The sequence below is a fragment of the Macrosteles quadrilineatus genome, unplaced genomic scaffold (genome assembly GCF_028750875.1).
Source record: "Macrosteles quadrilineatus isolate MER2022 unplaced genomic scaffold, UCM_ALF_1.0 Scaffold_8__2_contigs__length_117827958, whole genome shotgun sequence".
Taxonomy (NCBI): domain Eukaryota; kingdom Metazoa; phylum Arthropoda; class Insecta; order Hemiptera; family Cicadellidae; genus Macrosteles; species Macrosteles quadrilineatus.
The window spans coordinates 42438850-42466543 of NW_026542601.1; the positions used below are offsets into that span (position 1 = coordinate 42438850).

The 27694-nt window shown below is 32.1% G+C and overlaps 1 protein-coding gene across 2 annotated transcripts in view; it reads left to right on the forward strand.

The window, feature by feature from the left end:
* LOC128999597 (uncharacterized) overlaps positions 1-27694 on the forward strand; it is a 108978-nt gene that overhangs the window by 26928 nt on the left and 54356 nt on the right. The window contains exons 2-6 of one of the 2 annotated variants that reach the window (XM_054426182.1): positions 1501-1625; positions 17929-18009; positions 21531-21654; positions 22156-22321; positions 26800-26871. In XM_054426182.1, coding sequence (XP_054282157.1) covers positions 1584-1625; positions 17929-18009; positions 21531-21654; positions 22156-22321; positions 26800-26871 — 485 coding nt within the window. In that variant the 5' untranslated portion in view covers positions 1501-1583. The remainder of the gene's footprint in view (positions 1-1500; positions 1626-17928; positions 18010-21530; positions 21655-22155; positions 22322-26799; positions 26872-27694) is intronic. The other variant, XM_054426183.1, reaches the window with a different exon arrangement.

Sequence of the window (27694 nt, forward strand, 5' to 3'; positions counted from 1 at the left end):
TAGAGCCAGTGTAAGTCTGAAGTTTCTGGAAAACCACTTTAATATTATTGCACAACTTAGTCAACACACACTTCGGTATTTTATAACTTTTTCAATTATTCTGCTGGATTCAACAAGAGAGATTAAAAAATTTCAAATTAGGTTTTGCATCAATTTTATACTTTTATATTCACAGAATTAGGTTACTGAACATGCACTAATAATTTATTAATCCATTAAACAAATTTAATTTGTATCTTAGGTTGCTCTCAGAATTTTGGACTTTGGTTCAAGAGACATATATTAATTGAAGAGTTCATATCACCTTTGCGTATTTGAGTATTTCTATCAAAGTCTTTTATACTTAAGGACACTACCTATAGAATTTTAGTAGTACCTACGACATTTTCAACCGCCCAATTATCAATTTTCAATTTATAGTTCTTGAATTATTTACCTAGTTGGATTTAATATTCTCATACTTCAACCACCTAGCTGTATAAACATTTTAAGCTGTCTGGGAGCCGAGGTTATAGTGCTCGCCTGAAGTTCACTAGTTTGATCCCAAGCAAGATCGTTTCCAGACCCAAATGCCATTTGCCATTGGGCTACGAATTAATGACATATGATAGTCACAAGACCAGATTTAGAAACTGTTCCCCTAAAAACCTGAAATAAATGCCAAAGGCATTAAAAGGAATCTTTCCTTTCCATTATTACAAATTTTCTAGTGCTATTAAACTGCTACAGGCTAATGATGATTTGAACCACAAGCACTGGATTAGTGGTTAGAACATGATACTGTACTCCTGTTCTAGAGATCAGATTCCTAACCAAGCCAATCACCAGTGGCAATTACTGTAGCTATGTGTGAGTCCTGGTGGTAAAGGACACCTAAAGCTGTTTAACACATTTCTAGGTTAGGAAGTTTTCCAGGAGAGGCAAGCTGTCTAATTGGAAATTTTCTCCTAAAAAATCTGTTAAGATTGTATTATCACTGTTCTTGCTCACTTTCGTAATGATAAGGTTAAACATAAGGTTCTATTTCTTTAGGTTCTATTTTCTTTGGCAGTAGGCACTACACTATGAGGGAGGCAGGGGTGAAGGGAGAACATGCAGCTGTGTTGTCTGTCTGTCTGCATAAGCGTAAAAATACTCGTTACAAAACGTGTGCTCCTTGCTGTGTTAAGTTTAAATCCTGTTGAAAGAAAAGTTATGATATTTTTAAAATTACTGAAAAAATTACGTATATACAGCTGACTCCTGACCCTTGTAAAGAGTTAACCCTAGGTCTTTGAGGGGGGGCTTAAGCCCCCAAAGCCCCCCGCCCCCTGGGTGTGCCACTGGTTGTTAGCATCCATACAAATTCCCATTGAGTCCCTACAAACCTCTATAACCCCAATCTAAGAAATATTTTAGGAAAGTGTTAGTAAAAATATCTGTGTAATTTACTTTTTTATCTTTGCAGATTGTGTCTCAACCGTACCTGGTTGTTTAACCTACACGTGTGTGTGTGTGTAGGTGTATGGTGAATCGGTGTGGTGATGGTGTATGATGAGAGGACAAGGCTGTGTACCAGCTGACCCGACAGTCTTGGGCTCACTATGAGTGGGCCCCGACTCCCCTCCGATCCGCCCCTGCCAGAGGTAAGCAATATTAACAACCCTTATTCTTGATACTTGATAGTCCTAGTATATAATGTAGTCTTTGATGATTTTTAAAAGACAGATTTGATTACAGACTTATTACAACTTTTCCTTACGGGCAATCTTAAATCGAAACATTTTTTCCTATTTGCTAATGTTTCTCTTTTTGAAATACCTAATATAAGATTATCTAGCCAACAATGTGAACTTTATCACTTTAGCACAGCCACACGATTGTTTTAAAGCAATATTTATCCATTCATCCACATTCCTCCGTTTGTACAGCGACTAAGACTTGGTAAAACGTAGAGAGCTATGCATGTTGAGTGTATGAATTATCTGGTATGTATTGTCTGGTATGGTGTCTTCTAATAACTCTTTCACATTCTGTAAAATATAGCATAAAGCGATGATGGTCCACTAAATTTAGGCGGTTTGAGAGTAAGTTCCTCTACTAATATTTTTTGTTAATGTAGGCCTATATGTTGCATCTGATATATAATTTGGCAAAACTCATCTGTTGCGCTATTTTTTTGAAGGTAGTATCATTATGGAAGGAATGGATTTTTTTTCTCTAAAACCGTCTTAAGTTTGTGAACAGAGTATTTTATAAGTTAATCCTGCTCAATAACTATCTAGTTACTAAAGTGGAATCTTGATAACAAGGTCCTCGATAACAAGAGTCACCGTTGATAACAAATGTAATTTCATATCCCCTACAATTTGTTTTATCCCTAATCACATGTAATTACAAACCTTGATAATAAGTATGATAGCCTTGATAACAAATGAGTCCATTTTTATAATCCCCAGGAGAGTCCTGTTATCAAGGTTCTACTGTATTTCTATTCCTATTGTTTTCCTATTCGTTTTAAGAGAGGTGTTATGACCCAGATTATTTGTTATAATTTGAAAATTTGTTATGGAAGCAAAATAAAACAAATGATCCTTCAAAGTCTGAAAGTTAAAAGGTTGTGTTTGTGGAATTGCAGGCCAATTTTATTGTTGAAGCGTACACAATGCCAATTGTTTGTGGACAATAGTTATTGGACTACACCCCTCCACCCAGTCCACCCCTTGTCTGGTATAAGGGCTGGTGACATAACATGCACTATTTCCCTAATGAGAATCCATTTAATTAATTTTTGACCTTGCCATGAAAATGTCGTGACTAAAACTAGCACTTGTGTTTGTTTAAAGCATCAATATTGCTTTTAGCATTTAGAGTACATAAATACACGCGCTGCAGCAAACCTTTAGATTTAGGGAATTTCTATTTGCCTGATTGGATTTTCTCTGATATATTTCCTTCAAGATGTTAGATTTACTCTCTGTTAAGTTTGCTGCTCCCAAAGAATGTCACAAAGTGTGTTTTTTATTTGAACAGATTGAAATAAAGAAATTTACCTAATGCAATTTGATCTAAATATATCCATAAACAAGTAAACTACAAAAGTTTAATTTATCTCCCTAAGATTAAAATTATATATATACTAGTGTACCTGTTGCTCGAATTCGAGCAATTGCAAAGCATTACATGCGACTCAAAGATTATGGAAATACTCATGATCTACACAACAGTTAGATATAATCAAAATCTTTTGTAAATATCTTATCTTTTTTCAAAAAGCTGATCTTGTTTTTTTAGTGTTTTTAGTGTAAAAAAAAACATTATTTCTATTTATTTTACTTGGTTGTGTTCTATGACTTTTTATATGTTTCCATTGTTTGAAAATCGGTTATTTCAATGATTGCTCAAGAAATGGAGCACAGTGTTAATTCAGTTTTATTTTTAGCCTATATCAAATTGTCCAGGATTTCTCGCTCTTTTCCATTGTAATAATTACACCAACCCAAGTTTCGTCTACAGATGCAATATGCCAAAGAATTTCACCTACGTACAATCTCCAAGAAGTGGTAAAAAAAGGCAGAAACCAAGCCATACAATAGATATAAGTTAACTCCATAAGAAATAATTTTAAGAGTTACTGTGATATTAGGATTTTCCACAGATTTGGTAATAGAACATTATATTGCAAAACGTGACACGATGCAGAATAAAATTGATTTTAAAATCAGAAAAACCCATTGCAAATACTGTACTTAATTTTGAAAAATTCAATAAATCACAATTTAAATATTAACAGCTGTTTCATTAAAAAGTAGTGTGTAGAATTATGCATACGAGAGGTCGTCCAGTGGTCGAAAGTCGACCAAAATTATGTAATGTACTCACTTCTCTATTTTCACCCCACACTGTAAATAAAACATGTGATTGGAGTTTCTTCCATTTGTTTTGATTTCCTGTTTATATTTCGTTGTTATTTCGTCACCAGCATGGCAACGCATAAGATCCATGTTAATTTTTTCAAATCTTTAAACTCATTTTTTGGGCTTATCTTTGAGCTTATTTAAATTTATAAAGGGATTCTGCACACCTACAGGAAAATAGCTTTCTAACGGGATGCGTAGATTTTCCCTACGATGCACACGAGCTGAGAAAAAAGGTTTTAAAGAAACATGCTTGCCTATTAATATATAGATAGATGGTAAACAAATTTGAAGAGGCAACTTTAAAGGCTTCTGGGGCAGAGCCCCAAGGAAATTTACCTCGTTCCTCTTTTGATGGCTCATCTATAGACCAAGACCTTTCTTTAGAGACCCCTACCAAGTTTCTACGCCCAGCCGTTCTCTCAAATTAGCTGGGACAAAAACCCAGTTTTCCTCCATAAGAATAACATGGGATGGGAATTCAAAGGCCACTGGGGCAAAGCCCCAAGGGAATTTACCACGTTTCTCTTTTGATGGCTCATCTACAGACCAAGACCTTTCTTTAGACACCCCTACCGAGTTTCTACGCCCAGCCGTTCTCTCAATTTAGCTATGACAAAGAAAAACAGTTTCAAATTAATATATAGATATATTTTTTTCTTTGTAACTATTAGACCTAAATGATGTTTTAATATACTAAACGAGTTGTTTAATAGGAGCTCCAGAATATTGTTTATTAAGAAATTGGTAAACTTAATTTTGAGAGTCAAAAAATAGGAAAACTAATTTTTACTCTTAAAAACCTTCAAAAAACCCCGCCCATACTTTGATAATGCTGGTTCACTAATTTTGAATAATTGTGAGGTTAAACATGTACTAAATTTTATAAAAATCTTATGAATTTTTAACAAGATATGTTACCTTAAAGTAAATATCATACCTGTTTAAGATGTGGCTAATAAACTGAGTTTAATGTTTGTACACATTTTTTGGAACTATAAAGTAATTTAAGCCGATAACTACAATATTTAATTGGAATTCACAGTTATCACTGACTGAGCTATAAACTCTATGAATTTATTTATATGAAGTTTGTCACTTCAGAACAAACTCTAATTCCATTGTTTACATTTGAAAACTAATAAAATATGGATGGATCCATAATTAATATGCTGAGCTTTGCCCGAAAGCTTAAATAAAACCGAACAAACAAAACTGGCTGTCATAATGTGAAATATGTATTTTGTATTGGTGTTTCATATTATTGGTTTCCCACTTTCATACAATGTTTCACTTTAACAACCCCTTTATATTTTTTCCAAGTGAACTATAAATTTAGAGTCGTTTATGAAACTATAGCCTACTATTTTAAAATATGGTTGTTGTATTTTTTTTAATACCTAGAAATAAATGAGCAATCGAAACAAGTAGAACAGAAAGCCAATAATAATAAAACTCTGTAAATAAAGTTCAGCACAAAGGAAATGTGTTTTAGTTTTCAATAAAGCTACTGACATTTAAAGGTTAATAAAGATTATCTTCTGTAGTTCATACAAAGAGTAAAGTTTTTAGCTCGTTTCAAATATTTACTGTTTGACATCAAGTTGAGATTTTGTAACATGCTGTATTGTTTAGTCCTATCCACTGTTTTAATTGCCTTTCTGTACCAAAATATTAATATCTGGTCAAGAAATATTAATTTCACCATTACAACAATAGCTTGTTGATAAAAATGTATTTAATGAGACTGTACATAATTATTTAATTTAATAATGTTTATACCAGTTTCAAATAATCACAAACTCTTCTACTCGTGAAATTAGCCAAAATGCATTTTTTTCTCATTCTCTGACCAAGCCTTAGTATAGTCCTTGTGTCAACAACATTTCGACCTATAGCTTTATTCCCTATGTAGGAAGTTCGGTAAAAAGGTAGATATATCCAATTGTTCCTACATTTCATCCGCTAAATCAATTAACATTTAATGTTGGATGGTTGCATAATCAGTAAACATATATTTTTGTAATTTGATTAGAACTTTACTAACTTACTCTTTAAAGTTATTTTTATATAATTTTCACAATTACAATTTTGTCACTATTGTTTCCAAAATGAAATGGACAAGCCAAACCAGATGAAACAGACCGAGAACTCTAGCTACACTGTGTAAGATTGGGGGTTTATGGATTAATCGAATGAATATTTCATCACTTGGTAACTCTCGGAGGTTTATTGTTGGTACAATCTTGCAGCTTTACCCTCGCTCTTTGTTTTGAATTCGGAACTGTTTGGAAAATGTCAGCTTTTGACTTTGGATACAAAAGTATTATACTCCAATGTATTATATTACTTGTTTAAAGCATTTGACTTTGTTAACTACAAAATCTTATAAAAAACTATAAATATGTCCAATCGTTAAAATAAATACATTTCCATAGGCTAAATCTTGTTTATAAAAGCATCGCCATAGAACTTTCTTTTTAAAATAATGAAAAATATAGGTCTTACTGGAAAACTTTCAAAATTGGAAAACTGTCAAAATTGGTTAACTTTAGGCCTCGGGTACAATACAAGCGACGAGCGGCATGAGCGGTGCCGCTCTGACATTGGGTCTCATTTAGTTGCGTGTTTGTTAAAGTTAAAGTTTCTTGTAAAAGTTTAAGTTAAAGTTAAAGGTGGCCAAGGTATGCTTCAGCGCCGCTCATGGTTTCAAGTCCAAACCGATTTTCTAGTTTCTTGTATCTACGATGGTAGTCCATAGTGATGTTAAAGATGGGATGGTTTACAGTAGACTACCATTTCAGTCTGTCTTGCTTAAAATATTGTGTAGGTTAGAAGACAGTATTTTACTACTGTGTCAAACTACAGAGTTCATTCAATAAGTATGAGGACTGGTTCACTATAGCCTCAAAAGAGCAGTGAAGGGGGGTCCGACCGGTAGGGTTCGATAGAGGGGTCCTTCGTCCTTCACCATTCAGGAGCGCTTTGGTGTAGTCTCCTACGAACATTCGTTGAGACATTGGGTCAAAAGAATAATTTAGAACAATAATTTGCAACAAGTGTTTTTTTCATTGTGTCATCACGCCAAGATGGAACGTACCGTCGAGGAACTCTATGAATTTTTTCTTTAAAATCCGCATCGGAGACCCTTTCCCTCAACTCTAACATTTTGTTCACAATACCCAGGTAATAGCGTCGTCCAGAAAATTAGGATCTTGCTGGACGCAGTCCAAAATCTCTTGCAAAATCTCTACCTTTGACGGTTTTTGTTCCTCGCTCAGGAATTTCGGTAGCAGCTTTGCACAGACTCTTCTCATCGCCAAATTCTCTGTTACAATAATTTAGGTGGTTCACACTGAAAGGCCGGTCTTCTCACTGATGTGGGTGATGGTAATACGCCTGTCAGAATCCAAAACTTCCTTCATTTTGATCACGTGAGAGCCTCAGTTCGAGCGGTCGTCGGGCGTCCGACGCGTTACTCGTCTTCGACAAGTTCCTGGCCATCCTTAAACATTTGGTGCCTCTCAAAAACTTGTGTGCGGCTTAAAGCATCATCCCCATAAACCTTTTTTAATGAGGGCAAGAGTCTCCAATGCAGGTTTTCTGAGTTTAAAGCAAAACTTCACAGTGTTGCTCGACGGTATGCTCCATGTTGGCGTGACGACACAATGAAAAAACCTTCAGTGCAAATATTATGACCCCCTGTCTCGACAAATGCCCGTAGTCGTCTAAACTAAAGTGCTCCTGAATGGTGAAGGGCCCATCTATTAAACTCAACCGGTCGAACCCCCCTCCACTGCTCTTTTGAGGCTACAGTGAACCAGTCCCAATACTTATTGAATGGAGGTTATATGCTATTTTTTCCTAAAATTGGCTGTAACTTCAATGTAGAAATTCTACTTTACCATAGGAGTCGTTGTGTATCAGTAGTCAAAGAAGAGCTTTAATTACATGTTAATTACATATAATTTATAAGTCGTACATGTTACTTGTTAAAGTAAACTTAATTTACATATATAACAAAAATCATTTAATGTATATTAACTAATAACAAATCAAGCTAATTAGATTAAATAATTAAACACTAGCATTCCTAGTAACATCTACTGGGTCTAGACTCTAGAGATAAGCCCTAAGATACTGGAGCAATCCAATTTCCTGTTTGGCCATTGCAATAAAGCCATTATCAGCCCACTTCCTGTTTCATTGGCTAGTGCAGTAACCTCTCTGTGTGTGATACCAAGCTAAGTTTATCTTTTAAAGGCTATCCACTGCTACTTTGTTAAGTTTTTTACACTTTTCACTGCACTAGTTAAGACTGATAAGTGGTAGGGTAAAAAACACAGTAGTGAAACAAATTCAATTTGCATATAAATAGTGTATTAAATTTACATTTATTAACTGTACATGTTTATATTACTTTTTGCCACTCAGCCTATGAGTTAAGTGAATTTTGTAAAACTTACCCTAAATAAAAAAATAAAAAAAAAAAACAATAAAAATATGCTGCTTAATTACCACTGAACCTTCTTATAAAAATGTACATAGTAATAACAAGTGTAAATTTGGTAATATTAACTAATTTAAATTTCTCATTAGTGAAGGACATTAACATTGTTACAAGGCCTTGTTGAGGTCACTACCATAAGATCAATACTAAGCCTGGCAGCTCACGAACTTGTGGTAACTACTGCATCATATTGATTGCAGAATATTACTGCAATAAAAATGAGTATTACTTTGTCAAACATTAAATTTAATTATTGTTATAATGTGATATTATTACGGTATATGAATCGTTGAAGATGACATGACAAATATGCAGAGAATATAGACCTAGTTAAAGAAATTATCTGAAACCAGAAGATTGCACCAACACCCAATGGGCTAGACGTGAGCGTACAAGAGAAAATTCAGTAAATATCAGTATGCAAGAGTTTTTTGGAAAAAAAGAAGAGATATACCAAGAGACAGGCAATTGACAATTAGTAAAAAATAACAAAAACTTTACTATAAATACAATTTTAATTTATTTATCCAGAAGTAAATATTTTTTGCTAAAAAAAAATTGAAAAGTTATAAAATACATTAATTACAGGATATTGAACGTAAAGTAAAACTTTATGTGAGAGACAGTTTGTTTAAGTCAAAGTGGAAGTGTTGATATTGTTGCAAACTCATATTTTTAATAAAGTATTGTCATTTTTTTAATGATAATACAAAAACTACTTGAGTGATAGTATATATTTGAAAATCTTCACTTTTAAGCAGAATTTTCTTTTCACTCATTGAGTTTTGATAACACTTTTTTACAAAAACCTAGCAAAAGCTATTTTTTATGTCATTATTTTAAATTAAATTTTTATCACTCAACGTTGTATCTTAACATTAACTTTGGATACTGCAAGTATAGTCATCATTCCATTGTAAAATCTACAACTTTTTTAAAACTACACAAGTTTGTTAAACATATACTGTATTATAGTATATTAACATTTCTCTTTTTAAGGTCAATTTAAGGTATATAATAAAATAAAATAAAAAATAAACAATTAGTTGTAATGATTGTGAAACAAATTCTGATCAAAATAATGACTTTTCCTAAACTCAACCCTTTATAATGGAGAATCAGAAAGAAAGTGAAAACAATTGTTAAGGAGAGAGTATAAATCCTATGTTGGCAGAGGTAAATTTTTATTTGTTAGGGAATCGAGGAAGAAGTAAGTCTCAAGGGATTTCACGGCTACATGGAACACACGTGGCTAACCTCGTAATGCAGATGTGCTGAATGTCTTTACTCTGTGTCTAGTAATTTGATCTGCTTTGTGTTGAGGTTGTTATCCTTCATTCATGCTGACATACTTGCTTATAAAGGGTTGACATGATATTTTATCAAGGTTTGTTTTAAAATTTATTATTGCTTATTGTTCTTGTGAAATTAAATATTACTAGCTTTCAATTATGCGTCTTTTACATGAAAGGCTTCCCCAAAACCTGTTGGACGAAGCATAAAGAACATTTTACATGTTCAACTTAGCCTAAGTTCATGTTACAGGGATCCATGATTAAGTGATCCAGTAATGACATTTTTATCGATTTTTTAAAAATATCTTTGTCAAAACTTTTGTGAACAATTTTACTATCGAATTAGAAATAAATGTTGTAAAAGTTCTGTGTTGCATTTTAAATGAAATTTGAACAAAATGTTGCTCAAAGGAATAAAACTGTAATAATTCTTCATACTGGAGTATAAGGTTTACAAACCACATGGGGTTAATCCAAGCTTAATGTAGGTATGTAACCAAGGGAACGTCTTATCTCGTCTGGTAATTTGGCGAACTCCCTTTGTCAAGCCAGCTGAGAATATTATTGTGACTAAACTAGTAATGAACTCCTCCTGTAAAGTACAGATATTTCAATGTGAAAACTTCTTTGGATGTGCATGGCAAATTAACAAAATATTAGTCGAAGCCTTCATCTTACGTGTAATAATGGTCCCTTAGTAGCAAATATGAGAGTAAAAATATTGTGATATTTTTATTTTTGGTTCTTAGAAAGTTTGAAATTTTAGTAAACTAATAAGGAAACTTGATTTGATAAATAGTTTTAAATTACTGTAGTGATGTTTTTGTTATTCTCGTAACTTTGGAATTTGTATGTTTTTATGTAAGGGAACAGTTAAAACCATGGTTTTGTTATAATTTTAAAGTCCACCTTTTGTAAGATAGCGTCGTTATTTGATTGCCCAATGGCAAATGACATTTCGTCTTGAATTGATTGTGCTTTTGGATTGAACGAGCAAATTCAGATTTGAAGGCGAGCATTAACACCACTCTGCTACCCAGACTATCAAAAGTTAATTAAAGTATTTTCCGCCTCAGTTAGCATTGGATATTAGATATAATTATTGAGATTATTTTTAAAAAGTCTTCTGACATGGTTCATGAAAATATTTTTAAAGTTTAGTTAACGATTCTATGCTTTACAACTCTGGATAATAAATCCTCGTATCTTAGAATAATAATACAAAGTTAAAATAATAGATAATTATTAAAAATCCGTTTTGAAAAAAATAACTTTCAGTGATTATTTATTTCCGGTCAGCACAAAGATACATTTTTTATTACTAAGTTTAAACTTTAACAAGTGCACTGAAAAGTAAACCGTGGTGAAACTAAAGTTTCCATATCTTGTAACAGACATCTTGTCAAAGTGGAAGACGCTTTGTGAACATAGAGTATCTCATTTCTTGAGAAATCGTAAGAAACGCAAGTTGAAGATAGAATTCAATTTAACTTTGACAAAACACATTAAACTTGAATTCTTCTCTTGAGATACACTCCCACTCTTGCAATTGGTATGTTTGTGTTGATACAACATTTCTAAAGATGGCGTTGAACTTAATATGAGAGCTTGATTTTGAAAATGTTTAACTACTGTACCGCAAATCCAAATATGAAAGTGATTATAGAATAAAAATTTAAAAAATTGATTAGCATTGCGGCATCAAAACTACCTAGATTCAGATTAGTAAAACTGTGTTTACTCTATGTAAGAGAATTTATAACACTTCTTTTACTTTATGTAACATATTTTGCTGTATGTAAAGCATTTTGTTCTTATGGTGTAGGTTAAGTCATGTTTTTACTTTTTGTAGTGTAGTTGCACTGTAACATTTTTTCAAATTTGCAAAGTTATATAGCTTAGTGTGGAAAAAGTATCTTTCAAAAAGTGATACGTAGCACTTGGCTACATACATACAACGGAACCACTAAAATTTGGGTAACATTTTTAATTATTTCTTTTATACGTAAGAAATACACAACACTTATGGTTGATTCTCTATTGGTTTTTTGTCAAAACCAAAGTCTATACATTTTTATACGTTCAGGAATATTTTCTCTAGTAAACTACAGCTGTAGGGCAAAGCTTGATTGCAAAAATCCCAAAGGAACAATAAATTTATACTTTATGTAAGGTTTCTTCTATCAAACATTTAAGTAAAATAGCATACAAGAGACTTGAAAAGTCTTAGCTCTTTGTTATTCACATTGCTCCATCTTTTAATCAGTACCCATTTCACAATAAAATCAAAACATTTCTATGAAGGAACTTGAGTTTTAACTAACAAAGTACTTTAACGAGCAACTAATTAAATGAAAACTTTTATCTCAAGGAAACCAGGTCAGTTCATTTGTGTTTTCCAGTAGGTAGTGTAAAATGTCATACTTTTGCAGATAATTGGTTTAAAAGATACAATTAAATGTTGTAATCAAACAGTCCATTAGATCAGACTGGATTGTAAGCCAAATCAATTCAATCACGCAATGTAAATGTCAGATTTATCGTAATTTTGTCTCTCGTCCAAATGGGTTCTGTTATTGATGAGCTGACATTAAATGATTGTTCTCTTTGTAATGGACATGTTATCGTCCATTCTATCTCCAACCTTTGTGTTTATGATATAGACATCCCCTATTATTTCTCTTATTGTAAATATCGTTATATTAATTAATAAACATGCTCGTAAAGGAAAATACATATATTTTTGAATAATTGTTGGAGTTGGTGATTACTAGCATACTAGGTTAGACATAAGATATGTCTTATATATATATTTTTCTGGGATGCTGTGTGTAGTTTTAGTGATCGCCTTCTAAATTGAAGGTTGCTGGTATGATTCCAAGCTAGATCGATTTGAGACCCAGACGCCATTGTTGTTTTACTATCAACTAATTATGCCATATAACAAAAGGTCGATAATATATATCAACAAGTATTTAGATCAGGGAGGACAAGTGTTTTTATTCCCTTACAAAAAGTATAAAAACATGAGCATTAAAAATATTTTCAAAACTGCTTTTGAACACACTTTAACAATCTACTCAAAGTGGGCTACTGTAAATATATTTTCCTCTTAGTTTTTCAAACTTTGATCGTTTCCCAACCGTTCATGGTCCATCACCCCTTTTGAAGGACTTGACACCTATTGCTTCCATCTCTTTTGTTTCGTATACATAATGAAACTTAACACTTTAGGACTAAGCAACTCTCACATTTTAGGCCCAGCCTATTATTTTCTGAAATATCAACATAGAGTTTATTTGTCTCAAAAACTGTTATCTGTATTTGTGACAGGAACGATTCCACCTACAGCACTGTTTAATTTTGTATTTGAATAATGCATTTTTATTTTTGAATTTGAGTTTATCGCCCCACAAATTTATCCTTCTACTACATTATATAAATAAACTATGCTTTTTACAATAAGTTGACCTTTAAATTTGGCTTGGTTAAAGAGTCTGTATACTTGAACACAGTATAATGTGATAATTTGGACGTAAAAAATCTGTACTGTCAATAATCTGGATTCGTCTCAAGTAAGAAATAAAATTTTGAATTATCTTTTAAAACAAATTAAGTGTTTAGCAGCATTAAAACGAACCACTACCCTAGTTCAAAAGCGTATCAAACTTGTTTTTAAATGCTCAAATATGTAGTGTCTGATATTTTGACTGTACACTCTAAACTTGTTGTCATAAATTAAATGTGAAACCGTGCTAGAACAAAGCCAATTTTTCAATTGACCTCTCTTTTAGACCCTTTACTGTATCTATGAAGAAAATGTATCTATGAAAGAAAATGTACAATGTTAAATAGCTATTTACATTACAAGTGTAGTAAGAGCGTTTTTACATCACGCATTCCGCGAGTTGCATAATTCTCCTAAGTGATGTAAACAAGCTCTTGCGTAACGTGTAACGTACAAGATTTTACCTGACCCAACAATATACAGGAGGGCACGAACAATATTTTTCATTATCCATTTCACTCATCTTCTAACAGTAAAGTTGATTTACAAACAAAATCTAGGTTAGGAAAACTCTTCAAATTATAACAATAAAATTCAAGCGCACAGCTGATTTCTAGCGTTGAATGCCGTTGGCTCCATAGAGGTATATTTTTTAAGTTAAGCACTCAATGTTATTTTACCTAACCCGCCATGTTAAACTTCCCTATCCCAAGCGTGATGTATACAACTTCCTTACTTCTCGAGTGATGTAAAGTTGAACAAAACTCACTCGGTGATGTAATGAAACCCATTTAAATAACATTGAGTGGATAACTTAAAAAATATACCTCTATGGAGCCAACGACGTTCAATGCTAGAAATCAGCTGTGTGTTTGAATTTTATTGTTATGCTTTGAAGAATTTTCCTAACCTACCTTTTGTTTGTAAATGAACGTTACTGTTAGAAGATGAGTGAAATTGATAATGAAGCATATTGCTCGTAACCTCCTGAATATTGTCGGGTCAGGTAAAATCTTGTACGTTACACGTTACGCAAGAGCGTGTTTACATCACTTCGGTGAATTATGCAACTCGCCTTCGCTCGTTGCACAACATTCACCTACGTGATGTAAAAACGCCCTTACTACACTTGTAATGTAAATAGCTATAAATGGGTTTCATTACCTCACCGAGTGAGTTTTTTCAACTTTACATCACTCGTGAAGTAAAGAAGTAGTATACATCACGCTTGGGATAGGGAAGTTTAACATGGCGGGTTAGGTAAAAGTGTTTTACTCATCTAGTGCATGTTGGCCTTTTTCAAGATGGTTAATTTAAATAATCTGGATAATTTTTAAAGCCAGATTCTGGTCCCAATCGATCCTAATTATTGTATGATCAAACTAATTCTAAAAATGGTAATGATTTTAACATAGGAATCTACCAAAGGTAATAATTGAATATATATCATAAACATATGGTACAGTATATGGTAAATATTATTTGTTTGTAGTTAAAGGGTATAAAATCCACTCCTCTTGTCTGCAAGATAGCAAGATAAGATATTACACTCGGCCCTAGGGAGACTAGTAGAATGTTTAGAATCACTGTCTAATTTATGAAGGGTAACCTCTCATGGGGCTTGTTCTGTATTCTCTCTTGTTTGATAATGGAGTGATAATGCACTGCTTTCAGGAAATCTTGGATCATACTCAGTTTACTCAATTTAATAAATAAAAATACGTCTAATAACACTCTTGAAACATACATTTACTCTTGTACTGTTAACTCAGAAGACAGTAAATACATAAAACAGATATGGTAAGTGGTGATGGATTTCGATTGGACACTCCAATCATCAAACCCAATAGGTGAAATGTTTAAGATTTACAACAAGATAATATTTTGCAGTAAAAGTAGTTATTAATTAGTAGCTTGTTTTGTCTGCAGCCATACATTTCTTGAGTGGCAATGATTGTTTGTGCTCGTAATACACACAAGATTTTTCCTACCACCTCCACTTATAATAGCACAGAGATTAGGTTTTTAGATTTATATAGAACCTCTTTTAGGTTATGTTAGCTTTTTAAAGGTTATATTATTTATAGTCGGTTGTTAACTAACATACTGAATCGGTGGCTGTGGTTGGTCTAGAAACGGCAACTGGGAAATCGGCTGAGTTAGCGAGCCGGAATGATCCATTCTCGCTCTAAGCAATTTTGGGTACTGTACATGTATGGCAATGTGATCATCTCCATGCCGTGGTAGGAGAATATGATTTTATGAGATGAAATTTAAAAAATTGTGTTCCTGTTTTTAGTAAAATTGTGGTTGAAGAGTTACAAAGGAACTTTGCAGGTCACGTTAAACTTTGACCTGCTTGTACAAACTTAGCTACTGCAGTAGTCATACAGGACAGCATTCAGACATTTGACTTAAATTTCATGTCAACACTTTAATTTATAAGTTTAATGGTGCAGATATTTAAACATCTCGGCTCATTGATAGGTTCATAGTTACAAAGCTGCAAACCAAACAAGTTCTTTACTATTGTATTACTTTAGTAAAAAATTACAAAATATCTGTAAAGTATAAAAACACTTAGTTGAAAATAGTATTCAGTTTTTCAGAGATTCAAATGCATAAAATAATATTACCCTAAAATGTTCACTTTTGCACCCAAGTTCTACAAATTATTAGTAACTTTTTTATTTTATTGTGTTTAACTTATTTTGGTATTTTTTAGTTTTTTGTAACAAAACGTTTCAAACCCTAGTCTTTTTTAGCGAATTTCCCTATAGGGAAGTAGCTATTACCGTAGGTGGCACGGTAAGACCTAGACCCGGGACCGATTTACTTTTTCATTTTGATGTCCCCAGAGGCCAAAAACACCATTCGTTCAAATTTTTATATATGTATATATATATATATAGATTTATATATATATATACGTCCGTGAACGCGATAACTTGAGTAATTTTTGTCCGATTTTGATGAAATTTGGTTTAAAGGTGTAAAGCAGGATAAACTTGAATGAGTTCGCGAACCAGCATGATCGGACCATGGGAACGAGGCTTTACGGGGGGTTTTATGGGGTAAAAATTGGTTTTTCTCACTTTTGACCCTCAAAACACAAAATTTCCCAATTTCTCTTTAGACCTTTTTAAAGAGCTTAAAAAAACAAATCATTTAGTTTAAAAAAGTATTTTTGTTTGGTTATTAGTAACGGAGAAAATTTAAAAAAATTGTAAATTTAAAATTCCCATGTTATTCTTATGGAAATATTATCAAATGTTGTAGTTTGCTTGTTTATGGATATATTTTGATCAAACTTGGCAAATTTATTTATTTTGTACTAAGCTATCAATATTTTACTAAAAACACTTTATTAGTTTCCTTGTAGCAGCAAACCTAGGTACTCATTACCCCTAATGCTATTAAAATATATTTAACTGAAAATCAATTCAGACAAATGGAAATTCGCTTAGTCGGCAGGTTTGCTGCGGCGGGGGTATTTATATAAAAAATCAATCTTTTATTAGATAGGTTCATTAATTGGTAGCCCAATGACCAATAATTATGTCAGATTACAGAATGGAGCAAGCTTTGGATCGAACCAGTAAACTTCCATTTTGAATGCCAGTACTATTTACTCGGCCATCCAGGCAGTTTAGTGATTTATTTACAGTAATATTGGTACCCTTTTGTTTACAGAAGATATATAACAAGCAATTAATATGCTAAATTAAATTATTTACAATCATAATATTGTCCATTTACTCCCTTTACTCATGTGACCAAATCGCTTAATAATATTGTTATTATAATTTTTTACCACACCATGATTTTGGTATATTAATTGAATTCAAATATTAAGGTTTGTTCAAGAACAACAAATAAATATTTAAAAATATGCAAGTTGAAAGTTTTATTTTTAACAACAAGGTTGGGAGCATTGTAAATAATTCATGCCAACATGACACCACATCAGCCTAACACATCGCTTATGATACATTATGTATTTAGCCGGATGGTACAAACATACCTACAGTCTACTCACTTGAAAACATCTGAAAAATAATTATCAATATACTTTTTTAAGAATGCAGTTTTAAAAGTGTATTACATATTATTTTGTTGTTGAGGTTTTTTAATGTACAAAACGTGTGAATGTTTTGGTTTGGAAAAAAGTATAGACTTATTTTCTCATGATATTAAATATCATAATGTTTATGCATACATTTTCTGATTTTTTAAAAACCACTACTCTACTAGTTAGGTTTTTATTAGCCTAGGTATTAATTTCAATATTGAAAGACAAAATAATTGATGATTTTGTGGATCATATGAAAACAAACGCTCTTGTGTGTATCACGTGTTACTATGAACAGCTGTTTTAGTATGCAATTAATAAAAAATTATTGGTCTGTTTAAGTAAACAAAATCTATTCTTCAGAAGAAATACATTGGGGTTTTGATGGCCTGTGGGGCAAAGCCTGAGGACTTTAATTACAGGAATTGGTAAAAGGGGTCCACACAAAAAATACTTAATTTTGACACATTGTTTGTAAAAATCCGTCCATTATGAACGGAGGAGTAGTGTTTCGTAGAAATTGCCTTCACGTATTATATATAAGGATTGCTCCCTACCCATGAATAAAACAATTTTTAAAATGTGTATGTATTATTTGTCTTTGTTATTTTAGTATGGAAGTGTAACACTTATTTGTTGTGTTGCAGAAAGAACCTCTCAAGTTTGAGACTTCTCACCTGACAGGGGCTCCGGAGGAGGTGGTGCAGCTGGTGAATAATATCAAAGAAGTGAGTGTTATTTTTTGAAAAAATTACATTTTTACTTTTAAAAATGTACACAGTCTTACATAATAATGCACCTTTTAAGAAATATTGGATTCCCTGTTCTTTATTTATTAATTGAACTTACTGGAAATGTCGTATACATAATTTTCTATCACAGTTTTGAGTTAAGTCAAAGTCCTGTGCTTTGCGTATTCACAGAATCCAGTCAATATACATTTTTGTAATAAGAATTATACTTCCATATCTCTAAATTTATTTTTTTTAATGACAATTGTAGTATATATGGGCTAACAAAGTAATATTATTGTTAATAAAATATATTATTGGTAGGTATATATAATATGGCATAGAGTAACAAAATAAACCTATTTTTCATCAACATCAGATTTGTTAATATAAAATCCAAACTAATATGAATATTTCATTACTAGTAAAATATTTAATTCCTTACCTAACCAAGAGGTTTAACTAATAAGTTACTTTCATTCCAACGGTAGGAGAGGTCACACATGATCAAATTTAACGACCCTTAAAGAAAAGGAGAGTGTATGTTAGTGTGGAGACATTCCTCATTTTTAATTGTTAAGTTCCATGAGGTGTAAGAGTGGTTTGTACTGCAAACACCCAAGGATTAATTTCTTCAGACATAAGCAATTCAAGGTATTAATAGAAACTTTGCGTATTGAAATTTCAAGGGTTAAATCGTAAAATGTAAAATTTTATCTATACGAATGACGATAGTCAGTACCATCTTAAAGCACACCAATATTTTCCTATAGGTTACTTTGTTGCACTAGGACAATGGTTTTAAACATGTAGAATACCAGAACAAATAACAGGGCCAAATGCCAACAAACGGGAGTACCAACCTAAATCATGACTGGCTGTAAACAAACAATGTTGCAGGTTTGTCATGCCAACAAACAACGTTGGCAACACTGTTAGTGTAAATAACCAGCTGATGGGCCCAGCTGTTTATTGCACCCATTATCTTGTCAGACATTTCCTGCTTCCTGCCCCATGCTGGTTGAAACTAGATATTTAGACGGGTCATAACTATTAGAGGTAGTCCTAAGGAGGTGGTGAATTTACCAATCCATTCATAATTTACTTCCCATTTAGGAACGAAATAGGTTTGGTTTGTTCGATGTACCAAATAAGTAAATGAAGTAAACAAATAGCTTTGATTTTTTTTTATTAGTTTGCCATGAGAGAATGACATATTGTGTATTATATTGCCGTATACTGTAGGAAAACTCAACAGTAAAATTTAAAGAGGTTGACAGCCACTTTTATCCATGCATTTGCCTGTCCACATGGGCCTCTGGCCTGTGCTTGAAACATATCAAGACAGGCTGTCAGCCCAGCACAATCAAGACGAACCCAGGACACTGCTGGGACATAGGATTTTAGTCCATTGTTCTATTGACTGAGCCCATGGTCTCATCTAATCCGTTATGGATTCAGTCTCTATTATGAATACAAATATGCATTAAATATTTTGGTTTTTTTTTTATTTTTACCTTTAAAAATTAGAAAGACTTTAAAAGAATACCTCTTTTATTAGTTATAAAACCCATCAAAAATGTAAACCCTACTATATATATGATTTTTTTTATAAGTGAAATATTAATAGTATTTCAGCATATTGATCTTCTTAAGTTGTTTAGTTACAAGTGATTGAGATAAGGAATGAAATTTTGTTATTATTGTGATATTTTGTTAACTAGCCTAAATGATTTTTTAGTTTACAAAATAAAAATGAACAACTGGATTGATGATTATTATTTGTTAGACATCTAGAACTCTTTAAAAAAAGTCAAGATAAGACAGATATTTTATTAAAAACGGAAACAAACTAAAAATTAAAAATAAACGTTGTGTTGCTTTGGCTGCAATTTCTACAAAACTTTTAACTTTAAACACAGCTTAACGGGAAGCACTTTGTAAGCAATGAACAGTTTGAGATTCAAATGAAGTTTTCTCTGGAAGAGTTCCGTTTATGTAAACATTGGTTATTCAGAGTGGTTGGGAGGAAAAAACTGTGTGTTTCGACAAAGGAAGGCTTAGAAGAGGGGTGGAGGAGGGGTGAGGAATAATTAAGAATTTGAGAGGGATGATGGGGGAAGAGTGTGGGGGGATGAATAAGTGATAACCACTTTGAAATACAAGCTGTTAATGGTGTTCTTTTCTTGTTGATATTTTTTAATGGTGAAAACTGCCATATTTCATTTTAAAACTTGAAACTAATATTTTACCATACAATAACCAACAAGTAGACTTCTCACCCCATCGTAAAATCTTAAGCTTTTTTCACGTCTAGTTCATGTTGGTGACACTGGGCGCTAGTGTTGACATAGGCTAATTTTGTTTCTATTATTTTAGGGTAAATGAAAATGTTTAAAAACTAAAACAATTGTAACAAATGCTAATAAAAGATATGGAAAAGTACTCCTTCAGGGAATAAAATCTTTCTCTACCAAATAAACTTTTAGTTCTTTTTATGAGACTTTTATGGCTTTGTTAATTTATAATTTTACTGGGGAGCTGCTTAACAAATTTCAATCCTATATAGGATGTTTTGAAAAAAAAAATGTAATTTATGTTAATTTGAAATAAGGAATTTTTTATGCCAAGCTTTGTTTGGGTGATGATTTTTCTCAAGTTGTTTAAACAATTTTTGGCTAGAATATTGTGTCGATTTAAGATTTTAAGTTCTTTGAATTAGTTTTTGGCCCCTGTTTGTGTTTTAATTTCAAAATGATCGTGATTGCTATATTTGGAACTTTAAGTATTGTATCCCAGTTTGTTATGGTGGTTACACAATGAAGAAAGGCACAAACCATAGGACAAATGGTGAATGGATATTATAGCCTGTATAATGGAATGTGCCTCCTGACCCTCCGTCTACCTGGGACTGGCTCAGGCCTTAAACCATCTCCCAGGTAGGCGAAGGGCTTGGAGACAGGTTCCATTATACAGGCTATAGCATAATATATGTTTTTATGTTTATTGTTAGAAAAATAAGACAGCCTGGAATGTTTATAATAGACTGTCTTTTGCTATTAAAATTCATTGATGATATTTCATACACTACCTTACAATAAAAGCTAATTGATAAGTGATCTAAATTAGTAAGTGGGAGGCTAAGTTGGTAGAATGACAGACTAAGAATTCATTACAGCGATGTATAGGTTTGCTTTCTGGTGCCGGCCACTAAATTCTATCAGTGCAGTTCATACTTGTAATGTATAGACTCTTTCCTTGCTTTGCTATATATGTTCCGAGTCATGTAGATTTGTTACTTGGACTTTTACTAACTTGGTTACTATCATACTGCTTGGTAATGAATTTGTCAGATAAAATAGTTTTGTTTGTACTTGTTGCAATTAATCCAAGTGTCACTAACCAATTGCTCCTCAAATATTTGACGTAATTTGATTATTATGAATAAATATAATAATGAATTATAAATATTATTATGGATTATTATTATATGAATAGTTTATGGGTGTTGTTTGCAGGTAGGGGAGCAATTCCTGTACCACTGGAAGACGTTCCCTATTATTCTGCCAGCTCCAGTCAATGCTACAGGTCCTGCCCACACTCACAATAACACCAACAATGCCGACATACCTTACATCACTGGTAATACCTGGCGAAACACCTTGTAAATTAATTATAACTTGTATCTACCTAGATATATATCTTCTGGAAAAGTAACTCTATTTGAGCCCCATTCGGTCCTGAATACCCAATTTGTAATGTATTATCTATAATTAATTTATTATTTATTTTTAAATGTTTCTATTTGTAACAAAAATCTAAATTTTCTTAACTTTTTAAATTTTACTATAACTATAGCTAGAGTTATCTAGGAGTTTTAATTTGAACTAAATTTCATTTGACTGTGAACTATGTTGTGCAAAGTCAACAAAATTACTTTTGTCCGCTGACAACAAAATATCTTGTGAATTATTTAATATACTTTCTAATACGTAGATAAACATCACAATATTTGCTGCTGTAGCTGTTTTGCATATTTTACACTGTATTTAGTATTATTTTGTAATGCAGGGTATTAGAAGAACACAAATGTTTTGTGGAAAGATATATTCTTTTATAATAGGAATTAATTTTTCACTCCAGGAGGTGACACATGCTGCACGCTGGCGAGAAGGCAGCACCGACCAACCAACCTTCGTGATCTTTTCGTCGCCCCCAGTTTTGACGAGCTTGACGCGGTCGCCGTGGATTCTAGCGGAGAACCAAGACGACTCACCGGAAAACAGCTGGAGAGCCTTAGAGAGAGAGGGTGAGTCTCGATGCTTTCAACACTCCTTCTAAGATAATTCAATTGAGGAAGTTGAGGAGAGCACAGGGGAGCAGAATTAAGCCTGTGCTTTTTTATTTACTGTTCCTTACATAATTTTGGGAATAGGTAGTTATTTAGTTTATTGTCAATAAGATAAGGCTTACAAGGATTTAATGGTTTTAAATTGAACAGTTTGCATTAAGGGATATTAGCAGAGTCTAATTTATTACACCTTTCATTTCATACAGTTTAATTAACAGTTTTTCTTAAAAATAAACAATAACAAAATAAGGGTAGTTTTTTTGTAGTATTTATGTGAAAAGAAAAAAAAACAGAATAATAGCAGGTAGGCCTACATGCATCAAATTAACAATATTTTTTAAAGATAGACAGTTCTAAATATAGGCTACAGTACTATTACTTTATAAGAGAAATACAGAAAAATATACTTACCAGCTATTATAAAAATTTGGCTTTATAAAGCCTTTTATAAAGGTAAAAAAAAATCATTATTTATTACGTCAAAGACACTAACCTAGCTCATGTAAAACCTGTACTCTTCAATTGTTAAATATTATACTAACGAATATTATATCTAGAGAAATTCATAGCTCTCAATTTACGCGGGGATCTGGGAATGTAAATAATACGAAACGTAATGTTTGACTGGACAAGTTTGAAGGAGATAAAGTAAACAACTTGAATATGTCATCATAGTTAGTGTGTGCATTCATTTGATGAACTTGTAACACATTCTGTAAAAGATTTGTGGATCAAAGCTTTGACTTGGATTATAAAGTAGACTTCCCATCTATATGTACCAGCTATTTCGCTAGTTATTTATTTTAAGAGAAAATTTTTAAATTTGCATCTTTAACAAAGTTTAATACCATAAAAATCATACCATATCTATTAGATTATTCTAATATCATGTATGATGCTTGAAGACATAAAAAATGGTACCAAACAAATAAAATATCACCTCATATAAAAGATGGTATGATAATAATTATTTTAAAATAGTTAGTCTCTTAGTTCCAATGAAATAGTTGGTGTATAAGATAATCATAATTTACAACAGTGCACTTTATTTTTACACACTAACCTTAACAGATATTGATAACAACAGTAACAAAAAAATATATATATACCTAAAATACATTTTGAGTTTATGTAAGGTTTAAGAGTGTGGATATTATACAGATCAAAGAGAATATAACTGACCTAAGAGTAAAGAGCATACGTTAAGTCTACATTAATATGTTCAAGCATTACAAAATATCAAAACATACATCACTTTCAATAATACAGACATTAGACTTTACAATCGGATGAGATGTTTACTTGAAGTATCCAAAGTCAATAGTAAAAGTTTTCAATGCACACAATCAAATGGTTACACAAAATGTTGTATGAATAATGGCCAATTATTTCAACAGTATTTCAATATGTTGTTAGCTCAAACTTTCTATAAAATAACACTTTCAGGGAGGAAATAGTTTCGATGACTAAAATTTGGTTAACAACTTCAACACCAATGAGGTTTTTCTCTTGCATTAAGTAAAAAAATTATGCATATAATATAATTAAGTACATGTATATTATAGTTTTAATTAATTGGAAAGCTTAATATATACATTTAGATCAAATATGCACTTTCGAGACTGCTGCAGTTCTACTGTTTTTAATCTTGCATTTTGGATTTTTTTCTCGCAACATTTTGTGGTAGCAATATCTTGCAATTGATTTATAACACATCAGCCTACAAAGCTTTCTTAAAAAAATCAACAATTTGTAAAACAACCCTGATATAAATAGTACAAGTTTGATAAAACAGAAAAGTTGTGTAGTAGTTAAAAATATACAAAATTATACTAAAGAAATATTCTTGATATCAGCAGCACTTTTCATCAGCGCAATGCTGCTTGCTTTGTATTATACTTCACAAATGTTCCAAAACTTGTCTATGGATTTAAGCTTGTTTACTTCTAACTCAAAAGCTTTATCATGGTAATGTTTATTTTAAGCTATGCTAAGAAGTGATTACAAACATAATTCATTGTCATAACGTAGAAATTAAACTCATCAAGTCACTATCCATAGTCTTTAGTATTTCAATAGTCATTCACATCGCTAGTGCAGTATTTTGATGCACTTTCACAAGCTTTTAGTGTAGAAAGCACTATTGTGATTTCACAGTTTTATAAAGAAATTAAATCATTTTGAAGTTTAAAATATATTTTTATGGTTTGAAATACTTACGTACCTTTGAGCTCAAAAGGCTGGTATATCAGACTCAAATACACCTGCCGTAGCAAACCTGCAGACTAAGCGAATTTCCATTTGCCTGATTGAGTTTTCACATATCCTTCAAAATATCAGGTTTACTTTCTATGTCGATAACATTAGGTTTCATGAGTACTTAAGTTTTTTGCTGCAGAGAAACCTATTAGAGTGTGTTTTTAGTAAAATTTTAAAAGCTTTGCATTAAATCAATGAATTAGTCAAATTAAATAAAAAATATCTCCATTAACAAGACAATTGCAACTGTTTACCTATTCTCCATAACAATAACATACACAATTTCAAAATTACAGTTTTTGGGAATTATCTCCATGATTGTTAGGCGTACAACAACACGTCTAAAGTAACCGCTGGCAAAAGAAGTAACTGCCCCCTTCCCCCTTCTTTTTTCTATTCCTTGTATCCCAAACAAAACTAAAACCTCTCGCACGTTTGCTAGTAGAGTGGTGCATCTTCTTTTTTTAACAAACTTCCAGCCAATCTACAATCCTTAACGTCAGAAGCGAAATTCAAAATTAAGTTAAAAGAATACCTTTTAGAACGTGCATGTTACTCTGTTGCTGAATTTTTTGAACAGCCCAATTTATAAAAAAAAGTTTTAAGCTAAGTTCACCTGCTCTCTATTACTTTCATGTGTTATCAGTGTTATAGTACCAGTTTTGTTATTTCATTTGCATTATATTATGTTTATATTTAGAAGTAATTTAAGTTGACGTTTGTAATACAATGTATATTGTCTGACTACAATAAAAGATTTGATTGATTGATTGACTTTATGCGAAAGGATTTCCTCAAATAAACAGTCGAGCTGGTTATAAAAATGAGTTTAAGGTGGAAAAGTATTCAGTTAAAACCATCAATAACCTTTTGAGCTCAAAGGGTTGCAGGCTTTTTTTGCCCAGTTAGTGATTTATTTTGGAATTCAAAGATCATTTTCAGCTTAGAGCTATAACTGGATGATTGTTTCAGCACAAACTGCTGATAGAATAGTTTTTTTCAGTTCTTTGAAAAAATAAAACTAAAAAAAGAGAGGTCCACAAAGTTAATATTACTTTGAGATTGTATATTGTTGCATTTTAAAAATGGTTTCTTTGTTAAATTAAGTTACAAATTTTGAGTAGGTAAAGTAGCTTAAACTTAATTCATTGTCGATCTTAGGAAATGTGTTTTTTCAATATCCTCAGTATTCATTGATTGAGAACTTGTATCCGATTTACATATACCTAGAATATGCTCAGGTTTTTAAAAACCTAAGTCTTCTCTTATTCAACAAATTTTCTGGGATTTTAAGCTGAACGTGACTGTTGATTTTATTGTACTTTAGAAACTAAATAATTTAACATACTGTAATATTTTTGTTAGATTACATACCATACTATTGTATAATGTTAATGGCTATGTAATATTAATTACTTAATTTGTACATATTTTAAGAACTGTTTATCCAAATTTTGATGTGAGAAGCCAGACAATGGTTTTGAAAACACTGTTAATAATATTTCTATTTAAGTTTTATTCTAAGCCCGGAGCACGGGTTTTGACAAGGAAAGATTTTAAATGTTTTTCGATATAATTTAAATTTGGTAGTAGCTTAACCATTTTCCTACTTATTTTAAGACAAGAGCGCATATTTTCACAAGGAAGAATTAAATTTCTTGGATTTATCACAATGTTGTACCTTTCCTTACTTAACCTCCACCACAATGCCCAAGGACAGTAAGTGTAAAATGAGGTAAATTTGGTTGGGCAAAGTACAATAATGGCAGTCCTGTACTGTAATCTATTCCTTTCTTTTTATTCCTCCTATGCTAAGACCTCAGTATTGAGTAATGTCAAAGGAGATAAATTCTGTAGGATATAATACAATGTTGGCTGTACTGGAATCCTTATATTTTTTCTCTATACCAAGAACACATTGATTGGAAAATGAGGTCCATTTTGTTGGGTATTGTACAATGTTGGTAGTAATGTAATCCTTTTCCAACTTTTTCTCCTTTGTTATGCCAAGAACACTAGTGGAAACAAAGGGAAATTTTGTTTGGACATAGTAGAATATTGGCAGTTCGGTCATCCTTCCCTTACTTTTATCTCCTCTTCAAAAAAGGAGGTACATTTTTGTTGGATGTAGTACAATGTTGGTAGTACTGTAAGTCAGCTGATTTTTTGTCCACAAGTCTGCACAAGGACAAGTATGGGAAACCTAAACGGCTGACAGGGAATCAGCTGGAAACTATTCGTCGGACTGGGTATGTGCGGAGTAATAGTGGGCACCTCGGCTGACAGCTGGCTAAAGCATGAGTCACGCATGTTTGTTTTTCTTCTTATTTATTTATGACGTTTTTTGGGTAAATATGTGGCGAGTTGTAAGTTTTTTTCAAGGTCCCTATCAGTGTGGAAGATGAATAGGATTATTCAGTGTACTTTGAATATTTAATAGACACTATTTTTTTATATTCCTGGTACCATACATTTTGAGGTTTTAGGCCTAACTTTAAAAAATAATAATGCGAATATTGGTTAGATGAGTTAAGTAGTTGAGTAGTAGCGAGCTTCTCAACTGTATCAGGTCTTCTTCTTTAAATGTCAAGTATAATTTTTTCCATTGTACTGCATTGAAATGCTAACTGAATGCTTTTGGTTACAACCAATTAATTAATAATTGTTAATGATACAAGACTCTTAGCATGGATGCAATGATGAAATATTTTACTTACTTACATTTTCAAAGAATTGAAAACGTGTTGTGAATATTGGTGACTAAAATCAATTAAAACAGCAGTAATATGAATTGTTATCTGACTATCTCTAATACAAAAGTATTTTGGGGATGGTAAAATAATAAAAAAAAATAATAGTGGTAATAGAATTAGTGGGGATTACACTGTTGAAAGTAAATTAGTTAAACATTTGGATTTTAGTCATGTTAGAGTGCAGCTAAATAATTTGTGCAGTGTGATTGTATACCTTAAAGTCTTAAAGCCTTACACATTTTCCATTCTCGGCTTTGTCTTGCCACTTAATGAATTGATAAACTTAGACTGCTAGGTATTGAAAAGTGTAACTTAGTTA